The sequence below is a fragment of the Teleopsis dalmanni genome, chromosome 1 (genome assembly GCF_002237135.1).
Source record: "Teleopsis dalmanni isolate 2A chromosome 1, ASM223713v2, whole genome shotgun sequence".
NCBI lineage: Eukaryota > Metazoa > Arthropoda > Insecta > Diptera > Diopsidae > Teleopsis > Teleopsis dalmanni.
This window is the reverse complement of record NC_051846.1, coordinates 225131945-225142787: the sequence shown is the minus strand read 5'-3', so window position 1 is coordinate 225142787 and position 10843 is coordinate 225131945. Positions and strand designations below refer to the sequence as shown.

Genomic DNA, 10843 nt, shown 5'->3' with positions numbered 1-10843 from the left:
GCTTTAATGATGTCATCCAAACTCATTTCAATATGATGTGCCATAGTTAATGATTTAATTTATTTTTCTGTATTTTATTATTAAAATTCAATGTTTACAGATAAACTGTGTATTCTTAATAACGATGTATTCGAGTTGAATAAATTTTAATTACTGACTTATGTTCTCAATATGCACTTGTTTTATACTATATTCGTCAACGTACTAAGATATGAAATTTTTAAAATTAATTATATTTTTTCGGGAATCAGGTAAAAATTCACCTGTTTTATTTGGTAATTAGTGGTCTGTATCAATAAAGCATGTACTTAGAACATATTATTTTATTACCTGTATTGCTGATATATTTCCTCCATTCATTTTTGTCCTTGAATTTTTATAACTCCTAAGAATACAAATGCTTTTTAATCTGAAATGTTTAAATAATTATTTGGAATAATAATTATGACTATGTAGACTAAAAGGATAGAAATCGAATATCATAAAAAATGTGTTGATAATTTTGAAATGTTTAAATAATTATTTGGAATAATATTTATGACTATGTAGACTAAAAGGATAGAAATTGAATACCATAAAAAATGTGTTGATAATTTCAAATATTCTTGATAAAATTTTTAAATATTCAGTTTCATATATTTATGTATTTAAATTAAAATATCATCCTACTGCTAAGGAAAATGTTTATTAAATTTGAAAACATATCCAGATGTTCCCCCGAGATACAATTTAAATAAAGAAGATTTCTTTGACCCAACCAGCTTAGATATTCTTTTAATATAATTAGATATTTATTTACGATGTCCATTAGGTTATCCCATATTTTAAAGGGTTTCATATTTGTATACTTTATTATGGCCGGCCTAGGATTTTACTACAAAAAGTCTTTCATAGAAGAATTCTTCTGGAAGATTATTTATCCAGAATTATTGAAATCGCCGTAAGGAAACAAAAATAAAATTTTTAAGTTTTGCATAAAGTTTGCTTATATAGCGATATAACTTCATTCTTTGTCGATTGTATAAGCTTTACTCTATTGCAAATTACAACGTTCCCTTGCAAAAAATTTACGTAAGTTTTTAGCCAGGAATTAATTAATAAAAGTTTTCGTTTTCTTCCTCCAATTCGATCAAAACCACTAAAAGTTTTTCCATTTTTAAACTAATCGTGTTTAATGATTTTAGATACTACATATAACATTAATAGAACATATTGTCCTAATCTTAATTAGTGCTCTTTTTAGTATACTTCCTTAATACGCCCTACTCGTAATAAGAATTATTAATTTCAATATAGCCAATTATAGCCATTTACTTCAAAATTGGGCTTACTACCCTTAATAGAGATTATTAAATATTTTTTCAGTACTGTAATATTATAATGTATTGTCTATGATTAGAGCTATTAACTTCAAAAGGAGTTCTGTTTTAGTATTAATTCCATATTCGTAGAGTCCAGTTCTTTTAAAATTTAGAAGAATTAGAATTCCTAATATATGCTACCATTGGCTTAATAGGCAATTGGGAATATAAGTTCATATAGTTCGTGCTTCTATGTGAATGGCGCAGAAGTATAGATAGCAGACGTATATATATATAGTTTTCTGGGTCTCTTCAGAACAAACCATTCATAACAGAAACATTAATTATTTTCATATTACCTTTCAATATATTAAAGAAAATCAGTATTGAAGAAAATCTTTATTTATCTACTTTTCACTTTGAAATTAGAAGAAAGTCAGATTAAATTTATATTGTATCTATTATAGACTGATCCATTTAATAATGTTGAAATCAATTAAAATCCCAAATTTATACAGATTATCAAGGAACTTGAATTTTGCATGAATATGACTATTTTGACAACTAGACTGTTATGGCGACATACTGTCAAATTTTTGGAAAATGTCAAAACAGGTGAAGCAGTTGTGGCTTTTCTACTTGTTAAGCCATAAAATGGCACAATTGCCGATTATTTGCCTACAAATCCCCCATGTTTACCATAAATAAATAAATATATGAGCTTATATGAGCTGAATGCAAGAGACCAATCTGATCAATTAAGCCAAGTAGGATGAATTTAATATTTGAAAAAAGAAATATCAGTTTTTAGTGTATACAGTTTTTAGTGTTTATTTGAAAAACTTTTATTGTTGCAAGAACAAGATGAGACTTAATTATAATATTTTACATATATTTTACATATGAAATTTAAAAATAATACAAATTAAAATAAAAACTTTAGTTTTAAGCAGTTTAGTTTTTCCTCAAGCAGTTTCGACTTTATCTTTTCTTTCTTTGATGTAAGCATCTAATTGTGCATCTAGTTCTTCAGCTGTCGGACTTTCACGTTTTTTTCCTTTAGCAACACCTTTTCCACCATGGTTATTTTTAAATGATGTCTTCTTTTGAGATGTAGTAGGTCCTTCTTTCGTTTGTTTTGGAGAAGGCGCTTGTCGCTTTTTTACAGCAGCTATTCTATTGCCAAGACGTTCTTGCAATCCGTTTTTGAATACCGATAAGTCTGAAGTCACTAATTGTATATTCATAGGTCGTCCATCTAAAGTTACTCCATTGTATTGTTTAATTGCTTTGTAGGCATCGGTGACTCTTTCGAAAATTACATCAGCTGTAGCTAAGGAGCGTCCAGAGCGATCATAATGCACTGCTGCCTTCTTTAGTATTCCACATTCCGAAAATAGATCATGCATATCTTTATCCGAAACTCCAAAATCAAGATTAGATACAATTAGTTTAGCTGATTCTGATTTTTTTATAGCGGCAACTCTTTTAGGTCCATCAAAATGATTACGTTTCCAAGTATTATTTTGGTTTCCAGTGAATTTTGCTTTTTGAATGCCCCCATGGCCGTGTCCCTTTTGAACAGCATTAGCTTTTTTCACCACAGTTTTCTTATTTTCAGTTGAGTTTTTACGATTTCCAGTATTACGACGTGCTCCAGTTGTTCCAGTGGGCTTTCTTGTCTTATTATTTCGGTTAGCTTTAATGATGTCATCCAAACTCATTTCAATATGATGTGCCATAGTTAATGATTTAATTTATTTTTCTGTATTTTATTATTAAAATTCAATGTTTACAGATAAACTGTGTATTCTTAATAACGATGTATTCGAGTTGAATAAATTTTAATTACTGACTTATGTTCTCAATATGCACTTGTTTTATACTATATTCGTCAACGTACTAAGATATGAAATTTTTAAAATTAATTATATTTTTTCGGGAATCAGGTAAAAATTCACCTGTTTTATTTGGTAATTAGTGGTCTGTATCAATAAAGCATGTACTTAGAACATATTATTTTATTACCTGTATTGCTGATATATTTCCTCCATTCATTTTTGTCCTTGAATTTTTATAACTCCTAAGAATACAAATGCTTTTTAATCTGAAATGTTTAAATAATTATTTGGAATAATAATTATGACTATGTAGACTAAAAGGATAGAAATCGAATATCATAAAAAATGTGTTGATAATTTTGAAATGTTTAAATAATTATTTGGAATAATATTTATGACTATGTAGACTAAAAGGATAGAAATTGAATACCATAAAAAATGTGTTGATAATTTCAAATATTCTTGATAAAATTTTTAAATATTCAGTTTCATATATTTATGTATTTAAATTGAAATATCATCCTACTGCTAAGGAAAATGTTTATTAAATTTGAAAACATATCCAGATGTTCCCCCGAGATACAATTTAAATAAAGAAGATTTCTTTGACCCAACCAGCTTAGATATTCTTTTAATATAATTAGATATTTATTTACGATGTCCATTAGGTTATCCCATATTTTAAAGGGTTTCATATTTGTATACTTTATTATGGCCGGCCTAGGATTTTACTACAAAAAGTCTTTCATAGAAGAATTCTTCTGGAAAATTATTTATCCAGAATTATTGAAATCGCCGTAAGGAAACAAAAATAAAATTTTTAAGTTTTGCATAAAGTTTGCTTATATAGCGATATAACTTCATTCTTTGTCGATTGTATAAGCTTTACTCTATTGCAAATTACAACGTTCCCTTGCAAAAAATTTACGTAAGTTTTTAGCCAGGAATTAATTAATAAAAGTTTTCGTTTTCTTCCTCCAATTCGATCAAAACCACTAAAAGTTTTTCCATTTTTAAACTAATCGTGTTTAATGATTTTAGATACTACATATAACATTAATAGAACATATTGTCCTAATCTTAATTAGTGCTCTTTTTAGTATACTTCCTTAATACGCCCTACTCGTAATAAGAATTATTAATTTCAATATAGCCAATTATAGCCATTTACTTCAAAATTGGGCTTACTACCCTTAATAGAGATTATTAAATATTTTTTCAGTACTGTAATATTATAATGTATTGTCTATGATTAGAGCTATTAACTTCAAAAGGAGTTCTGTTTTAGTATTAATTCCATATTCGTAGAGTCCAGTTCTTTTAAAATTTAGAAGAATTAGAATTCCTAATATATGCTACCATTGGCTTAATAGGCAATTGGGAATATAAGTTCATATAGTTCGTGCTTCTATGTGAAAGGCGCAGAAGTATAGATAGCAGACTTATATATATATAGTTTTCTGGGTCTCTTCAGAACAAACCATTCATAACAGAAACATTAATTATTTTCATATTACCTTTCAATATATTAAAGAAAATCAGTATTAAAGAAAATCTTTATTTATCTACTTTTCACTTTGAAATTAGAAGAAAGTCAGATTAAATTTATATTGTATCTATTATAGACTGATCCATTTAATAATGTTGAAATCAATTAAAATCCCAAATTTATACAGATTATCAAGGAACTTGAATTTTGCATGAATATGACTATTTTGACAACTAGACTGTTATGGCGACATACTGTCAAATTTTTGGAAAATGTCAAAACAGGTGAAGCAGTTGTGGCTTTTCTACTTGTTAAGCCATAAAATGGCACAATTGCCGATTATTTGCCTACAAATCCCCCATGTTTACCATAAATATATAAATATATGAGCTTATATGAGCTGAATGCAAGAGACCAATCTGATCAATTAAGCCAAGTAGGATGAATTTAATATTTGAAAAAAGAAATATCAGTTTTTAGTGTATACAGTTTTTAGTGTTTATTTGAAAAACTTTTATTGTTGCAAGAACAAGATGAGACTTAATTATAATATTTTACATATATTTTACATATGAAATTTAAAAATAATACAAATTAAAATAAAAACTTTAGTTTTAAGCAGTTTAGTTTTTCCTCAAGCAGTTTCGACTTTATCTTTTCTTTCTTTGATGTAAGCATCTAATTGTGCATCTAGTTCTTCAGCTGTCGGACTTTCACGTTTTTTTCCTTTAGCAACACCTTTTCCACCATGGTTATTTTTAAATGATGTCTTCTTTTGAGATGTAGTAGGTCCTTCTTTCGTTTGTTTTGGAGAAGGCGCTTGTCGCTTTTTTACAGCAGCTATTCTATTGCCAAGACGTTCTTGCAATCCGTTTTTGAATACCGATAAGTCTGAAGTCACTAATTGTATATTCATAGGTCGTCCATCTAAAGTTACTCCATTGTATTGTTTAATTGCTTTGTAGGCATCGGTGACTCTTTCGAAAATTACATCAGCTGTAGCTAAGGAGCGTCCAGAGCGATCATAATGCACTGCTGCCTTCTTTAGTATTCCACATTCCGAAAATAGATCATGCATATCTTTATCCGAAACTCCAAAATCAAGATTAGATACAATTAGTTTAGCTGATTCTGATTTTTTTATAGCGGCAACTCTTTTAGGTCCATCAAAATGATTACGTTTCCAAGTATTATTTTGGTTTCCAGTGAATTTTGCTTTTTGAATGCCCCCATGGCCGTGTCCCTTTTGAACAGCATTAGCTTTTTTCACCACAGTTTTCTTATTTTCAGTTGAGTTTTTACGATTTCCAGTATTACGACGTGCTCCAGTTGTTCCAGTGGGCTTTCTTGTCTTATTATTTCGGTTAGCTTTAATGATGTCATCCAAACTCATTTCAATATGATGTGCCATAGTTAATGATTTAATTTATTTTTCTGTATTTTATTATTAAAATTCAATGTTTACAGATAAACTGTGTATTCTTAATAACGATGTATTCGAGTTGAATAAATTTTAATTACTGACTTATGTTCTCAATATGCACTTGTTTTATACTATATTCGTCAACGTACTAAGATATGAAATTTTTAAAATTAATTATATTTTTTCGGGAATCAGGTAAAAATTCACCTGTTTTATTTGGTAATTAGTGGTCTGTATCAATAAAGCATGTACTTAGAACATATTATTTTATTACCTGAATTGCTGATATATTTCCTCCATTCATTTTTGTCCTTGAATTTTTATAACTCCTAAGAATACAAATGCTTTTTAATCTGAAATGTTTAAATAATTATTTGGAATAATAATTATGACTATGTAGACTAAAAGGATAGAAATCGAATATCATAAAAAATGTGTTGATAATTTTGAAATGTTTAAATAATTATTTGGAATAATATTTATGACTATGTAGACTAAAAGGATAGAAATTGAATACCATAAAAAATGTGTTGATAATTTCAAATATTCTTGATAAAATTTTTAAATATTCAGTTTCATATATTTATGTATTTAAATTAAAATATCATCCTACTGCTAAGGAAAATGTTTATTAAATTTGAAAACATATCCAGATGTTCCCCCGAGATACAATTTAAATAAAGAAGATTTCTTTGACCCAACCAGCTTAGATATTCTTTTAATATAATTAGATATTTATTTACGATGTCCATTAGGTTATCCCATATTTTAAAGGGTTTCATATTTGTATACTTTATTATGGCCGGCCTAGGATTTTACTACAAAAAGTCTTTCATAGAAGAATTCTTCTGGAAAATTATTTATCCAGAATTATTGAAATCGCCGTAAGGAAACAAAAATAAAATTTTTAAGTTTTGCATAAAGTTTGCTTATATAGCGATATAACTTCATTCTTTGTCGATTGTATAAGCTTTACTCTATTGCAAATTACAACGTTCCCTTGCAAAAAATTTACGTAAGTTTTTAGCCAGGAATTAATTAATAAAAGTTTTCGTTTTCTTCCTCCAATTCGATCAAAACCACTAAAAGTTTTTCCATTTTTAAACTAATCGTGTTTAATGATTTTAGATACTACATATAACATTAATAGAACATATTATCCTAATCTTAATTAGTGCTCTTTTTAGTATACTTCCTTAATACGCCCTACTCGTAATAAGAATTATTAATTTCAATATAGCCAATTATAGCCATTTACTTCAAAATTGGGCTTACTACCCTTAATAGAGATTATTAAATATTTTTTCAGTACTGTAATATTATAATGTATTGTCTATGATTAGAGCTATTAACTTCAAAAGGAGTTCTGTTTTAGTATTAATTCCATATTCGTAGAGTCCAGTTCTTTTAAAATTTAGAAGAATTAGAATTCCTAATATATGCTACCATTGGCTTAATAGGCAATTGGGAATATAAGTTCATATAGTTCGTGCTTCTATGTGAATGGCGCAGAAGTATAGATAGCAGACGTATATATATATAGTTTTCTGGGTCTCTTCAGAACAAACCATTCATAACAGAAACATTAATTATTTTCATATTACCTTTCAATATATTAAAGAAAATCAGTATTGAAGAAAATCTTTATTTATCTACTTTTCACTTTGAAATTAGAAGAAAGTCAGATTAAATTTATATTGTATCTATTATAGACTGATCCATTTAATAATGTTGAAATCAATTAAAATCCCAAATTTATACAGATTATCAAGGAACTTGAATTTTGCATGAATATGACTATTTTGACAACTAGACTGTTATGGCGACATACTGTCAAATTTTTGGAAAATGTCAAAACAGGTGAAGCAGTTGTGGCTTTTCTACTTGTTAAGCCATAAAATGGCACAATTGCCGATTATTTGCCTACAAATCCCCCATGTTTACCATAAATAAATAAATATATGAGCTTATATGAGCTGAATGCAAGAGACCAATCTGATCAATTAAGCCAAGTAGGATGAATTTAATATTTGAAAAAAGAAATATCAGTTTTTAGTGTATACAGTTTTTAGTGTTTATTTGAAAAACTTTTATTGTTGCAAGAACAAGATGAGACTTAATTATAATATTTTACATATATTTTACATATGAAATTTAAAAATAATACAAATTAAAATAAAAACTTTAGTTTTAAGCAGTTTCGACTTTATCTTTTCTTTCTTTGAGGTAAGCATCTAATTGTGCATCTAGTTCTTCAGCTGTCGGACTTTCACGTTTTTTTCCTTTAGCAACACCTTTTCCACCATGGTTATTTTTAAATGATGTCTTCTTTTGAGATGTAGTAGGTCCTTCTTTCGTTTGTTTTGGAGAAGGCGCTTGTCGCTTTTTTACAGCAGCTATTCTATTGCCAAGACGTTCTTGCAATCCGTTTTTGAATACCGATAAGTCTGAAGTCACTAATTGTATATTCATAGGTCGTCCATCTAAAGTTACTCCATTGTATTGTTTAATTGCTTTGTAGGCATCGGTGACTCTTTCGAAAATTACATCAGCTGTAGCTAAGGAGCGTCCAGAGCGATCATAATGCACTGCTGCTTTCTTTAATATTCCACATTCCGAAAATAGGTCATGCATATCCTTATCCGAAACTCCAAAATCAAGATTAGATACAATTAGTTTAGCTGATTCTGATTTTTTTATAGCGCCAACAGTTTTAGGTCCATCAAAATGATTACGTTTCCAAGTATTATTTTTGTTTCCAGTGAATTTTGCTTTTTGAATGCCCCCATGACCGTGTCCCTTTTGAACAGCATTAGCTTTTTTCACCACAGAGTTCTTATTTTCAGTTGAGTTTTTACGATTTCCAGTATTACGACGTGCTCCAGTTGTTCCAGTGGGCTTTCTTGTCTTATTACCTCGGTTAGCTTTAATGATGTCATCCAAACTCATTTCAATATGATGTGCCATAGTTAATGATTTAATTTATTTTTCTGTATTTTATTATTAAAATTCAATGTTTACAGATAAACTGTGTATTCTTAATAACGATGTATTCGAGTTGAATAAATTTTAATTACTGACTTATGTTCTCAATATGCACTTGTTTTATACTATATTCGTCAACGTACTAAGATATGAAATTTTTAAAATTAATTATATTTTTTCGGGAATCAGGTAAAAATCCACCTGTTTTATTTGGTAATTAGTGGTCTGTATCAATAAAGCATGTACTTAGAACATATTATTTTATTACCTGTATTGCTGATATATTTCCTCCATTCATTTTTGTCCTTGAACTTTTATAACTCCTAAGAATACAAATGCTTTTTAATCTGAAATGTTTAAATAATTATTTGGAATAATAATTATGACTATGTAGACTAAAAGGATAGAAATCGAATATCATAAAAAATGTGTTGATAATTTTGAAATGTTTAAATAATTATTTGGAATAATATTTATGACTATGTAGACTAAAAGGATAGAAATTGAATACCATAAAAAATGTGTTGATAATTTCAAATATTCTTGATAAAATTTTTAAATATTCAGTTTCATATATTTATGTATTTAAATTGAAATATCATCCTACTGCTAAGGAAAATGTTTATTAGATTTGAAAACATATCCAGATGTTCCCCCGAGATACAATTTAAATAAAGAAGATTTCTTTGACCTAACAAGCTTAGATATTCTTTTAATATAATTAGATATTTATTTACGATGTCCATTAGGTTATCCCATATTTTAAAGGGTTTCATATTTGTATACTTTATTATGGCCGGTCTAGGATTTTACTACAAAAAGTCTTTCATAGAAGAATTCTTCTGGAAGATTATTTATCCAGAATTATTGAAATCGCCGTAAGGAAACAAAAATAAAATTTTTAAGTTTTGCATAAAGTTTGCTTATATAGCGATATAACTTCATTCTTTGTCGATTGTATAAGCTTTACTCTATTGCAAATTACAACGTTCCCTTGCAAAAAATTTACGTAAGTTTTTAGCCAGGAATTAATTAATAAAAGTTTTCGTTTTCTTCCTCCAATTCGATCAAAACCACTAAAAGTTTTTCCATTTTTAAACTAATCGTGTTTAATGATTTTAGATATTACATATAACATTAATAGAACATATTGTCCTAATCTTAATTAGTGCTCTTTTTAGTATACTTCCTTAATACGCCCTACTCGTAATAAGAATTATTAATTTCAATATAGCCAATTATAGCCATTTACTTCAAAATTGGGCTTACTACCCTTAATAGAGATTATTAAATATTTTTTCAGTACTGTAATATTATAATGTATTGTCTATGATTAGAGCTATTAACTTCAAAAGGAGTTCTGTTTTAGTATTAATTCCATATTCGTAGAGTCCAGTTCTTTTAAAATTTAGAAGAATTAGAATTCCTAATATATGCTACCATTGGCTTAATAGGCAATTGGGAATATAAGTTCATATAGTTCGTGCTTCTATGTGAATGGCGCAGAAGTATAGATAGCAGACGTATATATATATAGTTTTCTGGGTCTCTTCAGAACAAACCATTCATAACAGAAACATTAATTATTTTCATATTACCTTTCAATATATTAAAGAAAATCAGTATTAAAGAAAATCTTTATTTATCTACTTTTCACTTTGAAATTAGAAGAAAGTCAGATTAAATTTATATTGTATCTATTATAGACTGATCCATTTAATAATGTTGAAATCAATTAAAATCCCAAATTTATACAGATTATCAAGGAACTTGAATTTTGCATGAATATGACTATTTTGACAAC

General features: G+C 27.8%; 3 protein-coding genes across 3 annotated transcripts; all 3 read right to left on the bottom strand.

The window, feature by feature from the left end:
* Window positions 1–2266: 2266 nt before the first annotated feature.
* LOC119667531 (THO complex subunit 4-A-like) lies at window positions 2267–3043 on the bottom strand. The gene is made up of 2 exons (XM_038076833.1): window positions 3006–3043; window positions 2267–2756 (listed from the first exon to the last, which is right to left on the bottom strand). The coding sequence occupies exons 1-2, from the start codon at window positions 3041–3043 to the stop codon at window positions 2267–2269; spliced, it is 528 nt and encodes a 175-aa protein (XP_037932761.1).
* Window positions 3044–5265: 2222 nt separating this feature from the next.
* Window positions 5266–6042, bottom strand: LOC119667530 (THO complex subunit 4-A-like). The gene is made up of 2 exons (XM_038076832.1): window positions 6005–6042; window positions 5266–5755 (listed from the first exon to the last, which is right to left on the bottom strand). Exons 1-2 carry the CDS (start codon window positions 6040–6042, stop codon window positions 5266–5268), a joined length of 528 nt encoding a protein of 175 aa, XP_037932760.1.
* A 2202-nt stretch (window positions 6043–8244) lies between these two features.
* LOC119667528 (THO complex subunit 4-A-like) lies at window positions 8245–9021 on the bottom strand. The gene is made up of 2 exons (XM_038076831.1): window positions 8970–9021; window positions 8245–8735 (listed from the first exon to the last, which is right to left on the bottom strand). The coding sequence occupies exons 1-2, from the start codon at window positions 9019–9021 to the stop codon at window positions 8245–8247; spliced, it is 543 nt and encodes a 180-aa protein (XP_037932759.1).
* Between the last annotated feature and the right edge of the window lie 1822 nt (window positions 9022–10843).

Excerpts from the sequence above, each read along its gene's own strand:
- LOC119667531 (XM_038076833.1), bottom strand. The coding sequence starts at position 3,043 with ATGGCACATCATATTGAAATGAGTTTGGATGACATCAT. Across the intron at positions 2,757-3,005 it reads ATGAGTTTGGATGACATCAT|TAAACTAATTGTATCTAATC; the intron begins TAAAGCTAACCG and ends ATCAGAATCAGC.
- LOC119667528 (XM_038076831.1), bottom strand. The coding sequence starts at position 9,021 with ATGGCACATCATATTGAAATGAGTTTGGATGACATCATTAAAGCTAAC. Across the intron at positions 8,736-8,969 it reads CATCATTAAAGCTAACCGAG|CTAAACTAATTGTATCTAAT; the intron begins GTAATAAGACAA and ends AATCAGAATCAG.
- LOC119667530 (XM_038076832.1), bottom strand. The coding sequence starts at position 6,042 with ATGGCACATCATATTGAAATGAGTTTGGATGACATCAT. Across the intron at positions 5,756-6,004 it reads ATGAGTTTGGATGACATCAT|TAAACTAATTGTATCTAATC; the intron begins TAAAGCTAACCG and ends ATCAGAATCAGC.